The sequence below is a fragment of the Nanorana parkeri genome, unplaced genomic scaffold (assembly GCF_000935625.1).
Source record: "Nanorana parkeri isolate BGI_ZX_2015 unplaced genomic scaffold, ASM93562v1 scaffold107, whole genome shotgun sequence".
Classification (NCBI taxonomy): domain Eukaryota; kingdom Metazoa; phylum Chordata; class Amphibia; order Anura; family Dicroglossidae; genus Nanorana; species Nanorana parkeri.
Genome location: NW_017306375.1, coordinates 1,583,647 through 1,599,594, shown reverse-complemented (window position 1 = coordinate 1,599,594; position 15,948 = coordinate 1,583,647). Strand labels below are relative to the sequence as shown.

The 15,948-nt window shown below is 41.0% G+C and overlaps 1 protein-coding gene across 1 annotated transcript in view; it reads left to right on the top strand.

The window, feature by feature from the left end:
* Positions 1-2,767: 2,767 nt before the first annotated feature.
* Positions 2,768-15,948, top strand: part of PDE6A (phosphodiesterase 6A) — a 67,778-nt gene continuing 54,597 nt past the window's right edge. Inside the window, exon 1 of the mRNA XM_018553060.1 lies at positions 2,768-3,241. Coding sequence (XP_018408562.1) covers positions 2,768-3,241 — 474 coding nt within the window. The remainder of the gene's footprint in view (positions 3,242-15,948) is intronic.

Genomic DNA, 15,948 nt, shown 5'->3' with positions numbered 1-15,948 from the left:
ATTAAGGTGATATAGTTAGAAATGATATGTTCTAACACATAAGAGGACAATACAAAAAAAACATAGGTACAGTAGCTAGTGGTAGGAACATATTCCCACTGCTGGAGAAACACTTTTTCATCTTGTAAAGTCTTATGTCACTTCAGTAACTATGAGGATCATGTGAGTCATATAATCCTCTCTGTTACAAGTAGCATTCCCATAATGAAGAGTGATAGCTGTAGACCACTGCTGGTGAACAGCCAACGACCTATGTGTTAGCACTGCCTTATGAATTAAGCACCATACCAGCACTGCAAAATAGAGACACAGTCTGCAAATATGCTGCTATTTTAATGCACCCAGAGAAAGGGGAGGAGACAAACCTCACCTCTCCATCAGCTTTTGATCAGTCAAACCCTTCCTAGAAATATGCTGCTGCTTTTTTTATTGCAATGTAAGGAAGAGTCAGCCGAGCCAAATGCCGCTCGGCGGCATTCGGCTATTCTCTCACTGCTGTTCGGGATCTTTCAGAATAGCCCGAACAGCAGTGTGAAGCCTGCCGGAGGTTCGGCTCAGCCGATCCAGATGTTGGATCGGCTGAGTCAAACTCCTTCTGCACTTCGGGTCAGCCGAACATGCTGAGCATGTTCGGCTGATCCGAAGCCACACGAAGCAAGCCGATGTACGGCTGAAATCAGCTTTACCAGCCTGAAGTGAATAGCCGAACAGTGTTCGGCTCATTTCACTTCTGATCGGTCATTCACTCGGCTGCCCTCGGCAGCTTTGTGAATAGACCCCTAAGGGTCCAAAATTGGACCTAAAACAGATGTTAACGGACTTTACTTTCAATTTCATAGTCCGTTGACATCTGTTAAGTTGCCTTTTTTTTGCTAATCTTTATTTTAAATAACATGTCCTGGGGGGGGTTAAACCTCTATTTTTTTACTTGCATTGTATTGTGTTTACATGCATTTTTCACTTGTTGCATTGCTCTGAAAAAAAAGTAGAGCACGCTCTACTTTTTTTTCAGCGCACTGCAACGCAACACAACGCAGAGGTGTGAACTGGTCAAATTAATTGAAAAACGAATGTCAACATTTCTGATGTGATTGGGGCCTAAAAGTAAAAAGGAAACGATCTTCACATCATCCTGCAAAATACTATTCAAAGCTGGCCACTCATATATCTAATTGTGTGATCTCTGTGCAATCTCTTTTAGATTGAGTCTGCCAGAACTAGTAAGTCAATTTATATCCAATCAGATAGGCCCTAGCTTTACATGCACTATAAGGTCACACCTATATGAGATTCTGGACATCCCATTCCAAAACCAAGGGCACTGATATTAGATTGTTCCTCCCACATTGCCACTATAATGGCCTCCGCTCATTGCAAATCATTTTCCACAATTGTTGGGGTGTTTTGGGGAATTTGTGCCTATTCTATCACTTGCCCCTCCCTTTTAGATTGTAAGCCCTCAGGGGCGGGGCCTTCCTTACCATCTTGTCTTGAATTGTATTGAGTTGTAATGTCTTCCTTATATTGTAAAGCGCTGTGCAAACTGTTGGCGCTATATAAATCCTGTATAATAATAATACTACAAGGTAAGGGAGCAACTGCAGCTCTGCTGACCACAGTCTGGTGCAGGTGGGGCTCAGACCCCCTCTAAAATGTTCATCAACATCTGTCCTAAAAGAGGGCTCCAGGCAAAATACAAAATACATGTATTAATATGCAAAAAGCTGTGTGCACATGCCTACATTTTGTTTTTAAATATACTTTTTGACGAAAAGGTAATGGCCCACATAGTTAGGGCCATATATGTTGCACTGGTCAGAAATTTGTGTCCCAAACGCATCCAGTTCTGTCCAAGATCACCCTGATTTGCTCATCTCAAGTCCTTACAAAATATGAAAATGTTTCAGTGCTGTCTGAAGTTTCAGCCTGTGCACCAGTGCTTTTGCTCTAGAAAACAACAAAGGCTTCTAATGATTTACATTTTTTATTAGGCTCAATTGATGCAGTTTCACACAAGGATATGGCATTGTATTTTTTGCCATGTGACATTTGTAATTTTTCCAAATGTAATTTGACTGAAAATAACAGTTAAAAAAAAAAAATAAGGATAATTATCCTAGTGTTTTAGCCTTGTGAACTGAGCCCTACTTGTCTTAAATTGCAGCAATTTTATGCAAATTCATCATTTAAACAATAGGAGAAAATTAATATATAATCATCATAAACACGGTACAAGATATCTGGCAACTAACATTCACAGATTTGCTAAAGTGTATGTAAGTCTGAATGCAATAGTGTAACTACAGAATTCTATCCAACAGACCGCAACATAGTCTGAGATATCATTATGAATTTTCCTTTATAAACATGTTGTCTTTTGTAATCTGCCAACTGCAGTGCATTTAGCATCCTTGGCAATGGGTTTCAGCTTTTATTATGATTGGTTACTGGATTACAGTGGTGTCATGTGACCATTTAAAATGATCAGGGTAATCCCCATTTCACCTTCACTATTAGAGGAATAATGCTGGCCTTGCTAAGAATCATCTTACACGTATGCTTCCAAATCAGGCTTACAGCTCAGAACAAGGAGATGGCATGAGTAGGAGATCTCCTTCCGTCCCCTGAAGGAGAAATACCCAGGGGATACCTAAATTTCCCTGGGTTATTATTTATAATTTTTTTTTTTAATGCTCTAACCCATCACCGCTGGATTCAGAAACATTCCTAGGAAGGCACAGCGTGAGCCCACCATATTGTACTCAACATGAGCGCTTTGACGGAGGAGGCAGTAGAGAAGTATTTAGATGCCAATCCTACTTTTGCCAAAACTTACTATGACAATAAATTCAGATCTGAAATTTTATTTGAGCTGCTGAGCACCGAAAAGACCAATGTGGACTTCAGCACCTATCATGATCTAAGCAGCGTGGAGGAAAGTGAGATAGTCTTTGACCTGATTAGAGGGTTCCAGGATAACCTGAATGTTGACAGATGTGTCTTCAACATACTCAAGAGGCTCACCTTCATTATTCAGGCAGACCGCATGAGCTTGTTCATGTACCGCATGAGAAATGGTACAGGCGAATTAGCCACCAGACTCTTCAATGTGCACAAGGATGCCACCATGGAGGAATGCCTGGTACTACCAGACTCTGAGATTGTTTTTCCTTTGGATACTGGAGTGTTGGGATTTGTGGCACAGTCTAAGAAAATAGTCAATGTTCAAAGTGTGTCTGAGGTGAGTAATCTTTCACACATTGTCAAATATCACGTGCAGAAGCTATTCCTTATGACTTGTAGGACATGAATTGCTAAAACCTTTAGGTTATTGTGTACTTCATAGTAAGTCAGCATAACTGGAACAACAATAATGCCATGCATGAGTTCAAACAGGTCACGTACAATACACACAAATAGCTAATCTGGGATTTAATCCTTTCTTTATCAAGCAGTTGCACCTCTACAAAACAAAGGGCCATACAGTGTGCCTGTGCCACACTGAAGAATGGAATGTATTTACTTAAAGCTTTGCCTTGCATCATCTGACTAGTGGTTTAATATTCTGTCTGCTGGACGACAATGAACGTTAGAAAAAGGATGTGTAAGGGGAAGTTTGGTTTTTCAAACACAGTGACCAAGTAGCTTTAATATAGCAGCAACAATGCACTTGTGTAATTCATTAGAAGCCCTGCATCGCTAAATTGTGTCTGAGAAGATAATCCAATTAAGATGATACAGGTGGAAGGCATGTCAAGGAGAGTCAAACAACGACTATTATTATTTCACAAAATATTAATCGTCCATAGAGATGTCTTTGTTGTTTTTGTTAATAAATAGTAGTAGGCCTGCCGTGCCTGTTTATTTTAAATTGATAATTAAGATGGTTATCTTAAAGCTCTACCCATGTGATTAAACTGCTCAATTCAGTTTTTTGGAATATTATCACAGGATGTTCATCCATTAGGAATTTACCAAAAAAAAACACCAGTAAGGGATTTAAAAGTAATGGCATTGACTGTCTCTGTCACAAATAATTCATTTATCATCTATTTCATTTATAATTATGTAAATATCATGTTGTCACTTTGCTCTGGTCCGGCTAATGGACATCAGGGCCTCTGTTTCTTAGTTCTTTCATTATATCAGCAATTTCTAATGAAAATCAGTAATAGTAAGGATCAAGAAGACCCATTCCAAATGCGGCACCAGCGGTAAGGAATTAAGGCTGAACTCTCGCCTTACCTTCAGTCTTGTACAATTGTTCCGGCTACTCACCTGTACTGAAATTGCCCTCACTGATTTCACTGCACACTGTGAGCTTCTTGCAGTGTGCATTAGAAGCTGAAGCAAATCAAATAGAGTCTCATTTTCTGGCTGGAGGATGTCCAGCATTCTCTAACATTTTCCACCCTAGCCTGACTGTCCTATCCTGCCCTTTTCAGTTATTGGATTTCAGTTCTTTCATTCATAGAGGATAACAATCACATGTGAGTGTTACCTAGGGTGGTCTGCATGCACATGGTGTCTGCTTAGGAACTCCCATTTTGATGTGTGCTTAACTCCTCCCAAAAGCCAGCCCACAGCTTGCATCAGGAGTACCGAGACAGGGTGCTGTGAAGTTTTCAGAAAGCTATCTTCAGCATCCTGATGGCCCCTCCCACCAATCATAAACTGCCTGCATTACACAGAGAAGCACAGAGACCCAGTAATATGTCACTGGAACTAAAATAAGGCTTGTAATGAAAACAGAAAGATATGATTTAAAAAAAAATGAAGATCTTTATCAAGTTGATGAGGAGAAGGAAACAGGGAAGGCAAAATATAAGCATATTGAACTTCAGCTGTAAGTTAACATTCAAACACCAAATTTCTTATAAAGTAAGTGTAGGTATCACAAGGTGCTTGAAAATACTTTGATCAGTAAGCAATTCAGCCATTATCAGTTTGTTGTTTTATCAAGGAAAAGTTGTGCCGAGAGAAATAGCTTTATACACACAAATGCTAAGCAGAGAGTCAGCTTAGTTTCTCAGAATACTGAGTTAAGTAAGTCTAATCTGTTCAGCATCAACTTACACCAGGACACAGGGCAAATAGTTATAGATCATATTGCCTTACTTGGTAAATGTAAAAAAAATTCAGTGTTAACAATAACCAATGGAAAATAGTTGACACTATGGGGTCTATTCACGAAGCTGCCGAAGGATCTAGCCGTAGCTTCGGCCGATCCTTTGGCTAGCTTCGGCCCCCAGGACCCCTTTGGTTCAGTAGAACCGAAGGGGTGCTGTACGGGCAATTCACAATAGCCCGTACAGCTCCCGAATGTGGGCGAGCGGCTCAGTCGAGCCAAACGCATATGCATTGGCTCGGCTGAGCTGTGCTGAAAGCCGAAGCTGGCCGGGCGACTGGCCATTGGCCGGCCGACAGCCTGCTTCTGGCAGCTGGGCAGAGGCAGCCGTGATCTTACGGCTGGCTCCGGCAACTTGCAGAGAGATCAGCGTCCCTAGTTACCTGCTAACCAGGGACACTGATCTCCAAACAGCAAACTCTCCCTGGCGCTCCGGGAGTCTCCAACTCCCGGCCGCCAAGGAGAGAAACACTGCTGTTTCTTTTTTTTCTTTATTCTGACACGGAGCCGTGTCAGAATAGAAAAAAAAAACAAAAATGTTTTTGCCCATTGGAATGCATTGCTAGATTCCTATTGGCTATTTCAATTTCCAATAGCATTTAGTAAACTAGCATTGTACCCGCCCTCTGCTGCAGTTCTCCATCAGGTCCATCAGCAGAGGGCGAGTACAATGCTAGTTTACTATTGGTTATTGCAAATTGAAATAGCCAATAGGAATCTAGCAACGCATTCCAATGGGCAAAAACTTTTTTTTTTCTATTCTGACACGGCTCCGTATCAGAATAAAGAAAAAAAAAGATGTTACTGTTCACATTAATGTACCATAATAGTAGTAATGACTTTTAGGAGTTCCCTGAGACCTGAAAATTCTATCAAGGGTTCCCCCACGTTAAAAAGATTGAGAAAGCCTGATACAGTGAATGATTTCCAAATGTCCTTAAACATGAAGTTGTCACTTAGAAAGGAAGTGAGGGGAGATCTCCACAACAGACAACAATATAAATTTGACAGATGATCTAATCCTTCCTTACTGTGTGTAAAACAAAATACATGTTTTTGCTAGACTTCTAATTTAATATGGAGCTTTGTCCTAGAAAAGGTTCCTTAACAAAGCTGTTGGCACCATTGGATCTACTGTTTATCAAGTTTATTATAATTTTTTTAATTTTTACTATCGATAGTGAGCCTGACCAGATCAGGAAAGTTTGTGGAACAGACTAGAGTGTATTGTGTGAAGCGGGGGTGAGAAGTGGAGGACAGCAGTATGGAATAGGGTAGTTAGGATTGGAGTACCACAGGATTGGAAGTGAGGAGAGGGGGACTGCAGTGTTTGATGGTGGGATGAGGAGTGGGGGGAACCACTGTTTGAACAAGGGAGTATAGAGTGGAGGATCCCAAAATGGGATGTGGGGTGGGAAATGAGGGACTGCATTAATGGATAAGCAGGTGAGGAGTGACTCAACATGCATTCGCTGATCTCCCCTGTAAAGAATGAACCTAGAAGCTCTCAGCTTTAAGCGCTTTGTGTTTCAGAGCTGTCAATCTCTGGCCGCTCTGGCCTATCTGGCTGCTAAATTAGCTTCAAAAGAGTCCAGGGGTGGCATTAGGGGTGTAATATAGCCCCTGATGTCTCCTTAAAAAGAACCTGTCACCTGTATTATTTTATTACATATGGGGCTCATTAGCTCCCTTGTGAAAGCAATAAAGTTAAGTAAAAAAAAAAAAAGAAAACATTTAATAAAATAAATGAAAATATTTTTTTAAAGGACTCTACCTACATGCACATACAAACATATGCATTAGATATGCTTTTAAAAAATGGCTATTGAGATTGCCCGATTGTAACCCGTTTTTGGTCCAAGATTTTTGCCAAGATACGTGTAGTATTTGGCTTTACCCTTTCAAAAATGCTCATATTGCTCTCTTTAATCAGAAACCACCGGAAGTCACTAACCGCCAATTTTAATTGCTGTTATATATTTTTACTGCAACTAGAAAGAGGATCGTGCGTTCTTGGAAGACGCCCTCCCTTTCCTTAAGTTGATTTTTTATATTATGTCGCAGGTTATGTTTTAGAGAAAATGACAGCATCACAGATAGATGCCCTGGCTAAGTACTCGACTGTCTGCGATCCCTTGATCACTGCCTTTTTTCCTGAGGATTTTGATCGTGGAGCCATGCTATTTTGATCGTTTACCCCCTGCTCCTGTGGCCGCGGAGGTGGTGGGAGAGCTGCAGCTTTGTTGTGTTTTGCCCGCCTTTCCTTTTGTGTTGTCCTTTCCGTGTTGTTTTTTCACCATTTTACCCTTGACTATGTTCATACCATTCATGCTGAATGACTTCTTCTTGACACATTTTATGTAATTCGCGTTGTTGTTTGATGTGTTTTTTTCCCAACATGTGTTGGGTTTCCCCTTTTCTTTTGTATGTATTTAACAAAAACTTTTTTTCAGTAAAGATTTATTGCACACACAAAATAAATGGCTATTACATTGTGTTTGTGTGCACTAAAATAATTTGAATGAATTTTTAAAGAAGAAGGAGGAATTCTAGTTAACAGAGCGGTTTTCTTTTAGTGTAGGTAAATGTTTTCTCTTATACTGCAGGTATGCCTATTTTTAAATAAAATGTTATCAAAATAAAATTTATTGGAGCTTACCAGTCTATAGATGTGGTGGATACATTAGATTTTTATTCGATTTTTATTAGGCTAAGTACATTTGTCCAAGTACAGAAACATAGTCATTGACAAACCGGGTAGTGGAACCTCTGTGCCATCTGCTTATTTGAAGAGGGTGTGAGCCCTGAAATGGGCTGAGGTGCAGAGTCTAAGGAGCTGCCTTGTATTTACCAGCATACCCTGCAATGAGTGATAGTCTTTGCCGTAGAATGGCTCACAGGATGCGGCCCTCAGACACCCCCTTGCAGATGGCAGCTTAACAAGGATAAAACCAGAGCCTGGTACAAAGTTGGAAGACAATCTCAGGAATGGGAACAGGCCAAAGGTCAGGGCATGCAGTGAACAAGCACAGTCAGATACAAGCTGAAGTTGGTAACTAGAGGAACAGGAACTTGAGAACACAGGAATAGACTTAATCCTGGGACTATTAAATTACCTTTTGCGGATAGACAACAAGTTTTGGTCTGAACACAGTGAAAAAGTGAGATTGATTAACAGACTAGACAGAAACTGGCTATATAACTTGCTATATTAATTAGCAGGTGAGATCCAGTGACGTCTATACATCCCAGTTCTCTGCAGCAAGATAGGAACAAAAACAGATGTTAGAAGAACTTCAAGTTTGCAGCTGATCTGTGACATTACCCCCCCTTAGGGCCCCTCCATGGATTGGGGCCTGGCTTCGTAGGGAACTGTCCTTTGCTAATTGAGGGGCATGAAGATCAGAAGGTTCACAACCATAGCTTTTCCATTGGTGTTTACCCCAGAGCAATCGAGAATTAATGACAGATTCTACCTCATACTACTAAGATTCCACCAGAACAGAAAAATAGGGCAGGCGTACTTGTGCGAGAACACAGGAAAGGGACCTGAACTGCAAAGATCCAGTAATGACTGCGGCAAAGGGAACAAACAAATGCAAATGGATTCAGGGAGGACAGAAGGAACAGCAGCAAATACCACAGGTGGACATATTAAGCAGAGCATTAAGTTCCTGACATTTCCCTACACCCTCCAAGAAGTGGCCACTGGATACTCCAACCACAACTCAATTGGTAAACTACGAGCCCCACTACACCCAAAACTGGCAGAAGGGAACCACCCATAAAAAAATAAGTGGAAGACAAACCGCCAGGTTCAATCATGTCACCATAGCAAAACTCAGAAGCATCAAAGTCATTTGAGTGATGCTTAGAGGAGTTGCAACATACAAAATGATGCCCAGCAAAATCAGAACCTATAAAGCAAATCGCAACAAGGTCGGAGGCCACTGAATGAAGCCATCACAGGCACTGGTGATAGAGTAATGCCCACCAGAGACCACGTCTAAACGGTTAAAACCATGTCCCCTCAAGATTCCCAGAAAAGTTTGAGTCTCTCAAAAAACTCAGGAGCTGGGGAATTTCCTCAGATGCACAGAGAAAAATATCAGAACCCATTGTAGTCCCTAAGAACCCTTCAAAACCTATCCTACAAAGGAAATGTCCTGTATTTGCACATGCTAAAATATAGGCAATGTCAGAGCTTCCTCTGACATGATCAGACATAGGGCTTGCCCGAATAGAGGCAACACCTGGGCAAGTCTGGTCAAGGGTAGTATCCAGGCATACTTGGTCAAAAGAAACATCCGAGCATGCTGGGACAGAATAGGCACTTGTGTAGCATATGGGCTTCTCAAAACAAATACCCTTTATAAAGGAATGAGACAATGTAACTAACTGTACAACTATGGGAAAATGGGAGATTTTAAACATGTGGGATAGGGATTAGGATATGGGACTCACGATCTAAAGATATAGGATATGTCAGATTCAGAAATTCTAGATAAAGAGAGCCCTGTTTGGAGAACTCCTCAAAAGAATCTCAGGCGAATGGGGCACTGGCAGGGTCTTGAGAGAGTATGGCACTGGTAAAGTCTCAGAAGAGTATGAAAGACCAGTCTCAAGTTCTGGCACAACTAATTCAAAGACTGCTTCCATGATAGAAGAGGCCAGCCCACATTTAGAAGAGACTGTCTCAAACTTGGAAGTGGCAATATCACACACAGAAGAGGCAGCACTACATTGGAATCTGAATCCACAAGTGTGGAAGATTTCCAAAGATGTGGACGCCTACTACTTGGTTTCCAAAATCTGTCATCTTTTGGCTTATGCTCAGAACAATCAGTCCAGATTTCAAGGTCCAATACTTCTACCTGATAAAATAAACTGGAGGTCTGGAGTGAAAATCCTTAGGGATAGGTGTAACACAATTGTAGATATGTGACTGCAAACCCACTGTGGTTTTTGCCAGGTTTTTTAACCAAAGTAGGACAAGAGAAGCAATCTGGAAAATGAATAAACAAAAAAAAATAGAAGTTCCTGGCACAAATGATAATGAAAACTGTACTGTGGTGTAACAAATACAAGTCAGTTCTAACTATATTCAAGTTAAAAGATAATTTTGAAGTCTAGTAACTTTTCCACAGTTCCTCGCTGCATATATTGTATTGCAGATCAGCTGGCTTTTGAATTGGTAAAGCTAATTCAGGAAGTGGAAGATCTATGGTGGACTTTTTTTTAGGGCATTTCATTGTAAAAAAAATTGATTAAGGTTCAATTCTGCTGGTATATATACCTCCTCCTAATCAGGAAATACTTGTATTGTGTAATTTTAACTCTGGATACGCTTCACTGGATGTGAATGGAGTGTTTGCTATGCTGAGAGTATCAACTGTGGCTTGATTTAAAGGGCGGTAATAATTTATTCCAGCATTGTTTCTTGTTGGACTATTTATAATCAGCCAAAAGGTTTATCGTTATGATTTGTGAAACATGACAAGGTCTCTTCTTTAATTTCTGTTTACCTGTGCATCTTTACAGTAAACCTACAGTCAAGCAAGACAAACAGGAGAATTAAGTGGTTTCATTTTACTGGTATTTTGTTGTATATGTCTAAAATATTAATTTTATATGTCTATGTCTATATGTCTGTATATGTCTAAAATATTAATTTTACATGTTGATCCTGGAGTGACACCGTTTTATGAATATGATTGAATTGAAGGCTTTGTGACTATTGCAGGTTTACATCCAACCCCCTCAGGGATATAATGAGCTAGATACATTTTTCAGTGAGGAAAATGTGTTAGAGAAAAGCATTGTTGTCTCAATCTTTCTGTCCTGGAATGACAATGTTTTATCTAGCAGTTGGGAGACTTCTTGATGCTAAAAGAGTTCACCATCAAGAAGAATACATTTCATGATATCTATAGCGAGCTTGCACCATAGTAGCTCTGATTTATCTTGTTACAATAATTCTCTTTTTGATGGACTTTGTACTAATTTTTGGCCACTATCTTTTTAAAGGGAACTGGTGGCAATAGAAATATGGGTCTGCCATTACTGAACTGGTTTTTAAAAGGTGTCGACTTTAAGGCTGTCATCATAATCCTGGCTTTTCTACAAATCAGATCATAAACCTAGCACAATCATGTAGAAAGGGAATTTTGATTTTTTAAACTTCACTGGTTGTATGTTAATTCCATGTCAGTAACTAACTAAAAAGCATGAATCCTTAAAAGCCAAATCAGTAATAGTACTTACCATATTTCTGTCCTCACAGGTTCAGTATAATGCCTCTGGACATACTAGACTCATATATTATAATTTTGCTGTTTGAAATACAATGAATGCCTCAATGAGATAGATGTAGCTTTTGTTATCATGTTAGGTCTGCAGTCTGTCAGAATTACAATTCTGTCACTTGGTATGTGCAACCAGGCTTTTGGTAGTGAATGCCACTCCAATATTCCTGCAGATTGAGAAGTTATTGTTTTCCTTTGAGTAAGTCACCCTTTTTTATGCAGCTGCTGTCAGAATGACTTCTTTTGAGGTCTGTAACTGTAGTTCTGGGCATGCTACATCTATAGACAATATGGGCTAAGCAATTTTATCTCATCAGATATTATTCCATGTTTCTTTCCAGACTAGGTGTAGTATTTTCACATGTGATAAAGCATAATAGATTAGCATTCTAACCTTTACTGGAAACCTTATAATAATTTGGTGATCGGTTTGGCAACATCTTATTGATCAAACACTCCTGGGTTCAGTTGTTACAGGAATAGGCAATGAATGAACCATTACAAATGGTAACACGTTGGTCTCAATATCTAGCTTGAATGTTACTGGTAGACAAATCTGAATACCATCCATTGTCTAGCTGGTGACTCTATGGGAAGTCTTATGGAGTCATGTGACTGCCCTCTGCAAAAGGGAACAGCTGATCAGACAGATTAAAAACCCATGTGTTGATTGCCATTGATGCTTAATAATAAATTAGCTCCTCTTCTGCACCCTACCCTCCCCAGAGATTTTATGCTGCATATTTTCCAAATATTTAGGTATTTGCAAATACCAAATGCAGTCAACCATGACTCAAAGTCCTTTTGACTTGTATGTGGGATTGACACCATTCAATTGGCAACGTTTAGGCTTTTGGCAAGCTTTGTGAATTTAAACAAGCTTCTAGCAGGCTTCATCAAGCTTCAAGTAAGCTTTCTGGCAACTTGTTTAAAGTGATAGGCAGCTCTTACATAAAGAAATGTTTGCGGCACTGTGTAAGCTCCTTGAAGAGCTCTATGTATTCTCACACACCGGACAAAACAATATCCAATTTTAAGCCTTTGCAATCCTGATACATGTTCTCCCTTAGTAAGAGACGAAGGTGTCCCCCGAAATGCATTGGCCATGTCTATACTGTCCCCTTAAAGGAGAACTATGGGGTTAAGGCTTTTCCCCATAGTTCTCCTTAGGGTAACGGGAGGACACAAACTAGCATCCTACCGTCACCCTAGGCTCAGTATACCGCGAGCTGTAGCTCGCGGTATACTGAGACGCTGCAGCTGAAGCGGATCCCGACAATTGTGCTGGGATCCGCCCAACTGCGTGACTGACAGCTGGATCTACCTATCTAGAGGCAGAGCCAGCTGTACCCGCCCCCTCCCCCGTCCATTCCGCCAGTCAGCGCTGGCGGATCGGAGCGAGGATGGGGGAATCCAGCCCCTCCCCTGTCACGGCAGAGAGCTGTGACAGGATCGAGAGGTGAGCAAACGCCGGTATGTGTTCGCTCACCTCCCGATCTACGGAGCCGACCTGTGACAGTCTCATTGTCACCGGTCGGCTAGAACTATGAGGTGAGTGAAAAGCACTCACCTCATAGTTCTCCTTTAACCCAATATTAAATAAAGATGTATGTGGACTTTTAAACGGAGTGTGACATTTCAGTTCACAATCCTGCAATTTGACACTACAAACTAAAGAGACATCTGGTATCTGATATATGGTAGTCAGATCACCTATACCAACTCTTTCACATCCTAATTGGCCAGCCACACCAATATAACACACCTTGCAGGCCCTGTGCTTTTATTCCACTTCTTTCCAGGTCCTATTAAGATATACCATTCCCAAACTGGAGCTCAATGGTACATTAAAGGCTTCAACAAAGCGTGTCAAAAGCTCTGAAATGGTTTGTAAATGCTCGCTTTACACACTGCTCTAATACAAGCTAAAGCCTGTGTCAACAAGGTCTTAATGATTTCACAATTTTCAAGTGCACAGATTCATTTCATCACCTCTTTTTTTTTTTGCTTGGCATAAACATATGTACAATTTCTCTTAATTTTATGTTCTTCAAAAGAAACAAAGGGTTTGTTTACACCAGCATCTGCATTGTACTGCGAACAAGGCAGGATAAGTGGTATAGAAGCAAAGATAGGAGATATTGCAATTCAACTGGGTATCTGCTTCTAGAGAACCCATAGTGCTTGATAAGCTGTATCAAAAAAGTACTCCTCATAGCCAGAAAGGTGAGATACGGTGCAAGATATAGGAGATATAGGAAATGGAAAGCTTACGTATTGAAGAGATGTTATGAGGATTGGGAGCTTTAGATACAGGAGGTAAGGGGTAGGCACAGGCCGTACCTATAATGAGGCAGCCTGGAGCTGTTGCCTCAGTCTGCATCTCTTTGGGTCATGTGGGGGGATGGCCAGAGTATCCCAAGTTCTAAGAGCTGGGTGGGGAGATGTGTAAGGGCCATATACATCCCCCTCCCAGCTCTTAACAATCTGGGATGCTCTGTTGGCGTCCAGCCCAGCTCCTGGCAACCAGCGTCATCAACGGTTGCCAGGAGCTGAGCAGGATGCTCTGGCCAGTTTCTCGCCCAGCTCCTGGCAATCATTGACGTCACTGGTTGACAGGAGTTGAACAGGACACTCTGGTCGGCGTCCTGCACAGCTCTTGGCAACCAGTAATGACCCCCCCACCAGCGATTATGCTAGGGACACTGGTGGGTAGACATGATAGCTGCTGGGGAAATATAAAGGGTTAGAAAAGTATTTGAAACTGGCTGAGGAATTAATGCCCAGTGGCCCTGGCTCACATCCTTCATCGGGGCCCATATGTGTCAAGCTATGCCACTGAGTATGTTCAGCCAGATTCCAAGTCAAAGTAAGAATTGATGAAAAAATGTTGACAGTTTTGTATTATCATGTAATTGATCTGTATTAGGATTGGTTATCTATCACACATGCAGATATTCTTTCAGAAACTACTGATAAAATGCTGCCATGGCCTATTGACCTGCCAGGATCTAATCAATGTAAAACTCACTAAATTGCTTAAATGGAGGCTCGGGGATTTAAGAATATTATTCAATATGGTCATTTTAGTTGCATTGAACTATCAATTGAATCATCATATTGATAAAAGTGTGGCCACCATAACCATTTGCCGACCGCTGTATGTTTTAAAACAGCGGGTTGATAGTTGTTATATTTTGAAGCACCACTTTAAAATTAAGGAATTAATGATTGAAGGGTAGGCAGCAGCAGATTTAATTTGATTCATTTTATTGTGTGGTAATTTTTTTAACCCTTTCAACCTCCACCTTATGTACATCTCATCTTCATCATATTTCAGTCTGGAGACTGTGTTGGCCATTCCATGATCTAAAGCCTACCAGCTTGTTCTTTTCTATTAAGGTAGTACTAACACAGCCTAGAGGTATCTTTTGAGTCATTATCTTGCTAGTGTAAACCCCTGACCAACTAGGCACACCAGAGGGTATTGTATAGCGCTGCAAAATGCTGTGGTAGAAGTTTTGGTTCCGGGTGTCACTCACTCTGTTCAAGTCGCTGACTATGGATCCAGCAAAAGAGCCCCAGACCATCACACTTACTCCTCCATGTTTGATAGTTGGTGTCATACATCGAGGAACCATCCTTTTGCCTACTCAATGGTGTACAAAAACCCTGCGAACCGAAGATCTCAAATTTTGATTTATCGGTCCATAAGACCTTCTTCCACTCTTTAGTAGTCCACTGGCAGTGCTTCATGGCCCAGGCAATCCACTTTTTCTTGTTTACCCATCTTTTGTTACTGACACTTAACCTGTCAAACCTGCATCTTGAGGCCTTCTCTTTACAGTTGAAACTGAGATTTGCTTATTTTGATCAGTGTTAATCTGTGCTTATAGCTGTTGTCCTGTGAGCTGCCTGTCACGAAAGCTGTTGTGGCTTTGGGTCTGCCAGACCTCTACCTGTCAGAGTTTCCTTCAGTTTCCAAGTGCCTTTTGATGGTGAAGGAAACTGTTCTTACTGACACTTTAGCTTTCTTTGCAATTTCTGTAAAGGAAAGACATACACTTTTAAGGGTTATAATGGTCTCTCTGTGTTCCTTTGTTAATTGCCTTTTTCTCACCATTTGAGAGCGATATACTACTTCCTGTACTAATGTCTAAATATTGCTTAAGAAGGTGCAGTAACACAGTCTGTTCCAACAATGTTTTTATACAGACAGAGGGGTTGTGAGTAATCAACAAAAGTTAGAACTCCTGTAGGAATTGTTAGCATACATTTTCAAGGGTTAATGAAGAACTACAGGATGAGTAAATCACACTCATCCCCATAGTTAGAGCCAACATGTGACATTGTAACTGTCAAACATTGGCTCTATTGATCGTGAAGTAAGGGAAAATATGCTGCTGCTCGCTCACTTTCTGATCATCTTCCTGCAGAGTCACCGCTCCCCGCAAGGATTCCCTTCTCCCCTCTCCAATCCTCCAGCGCTGACTGGAGGGACAGATGGGGGAGCGG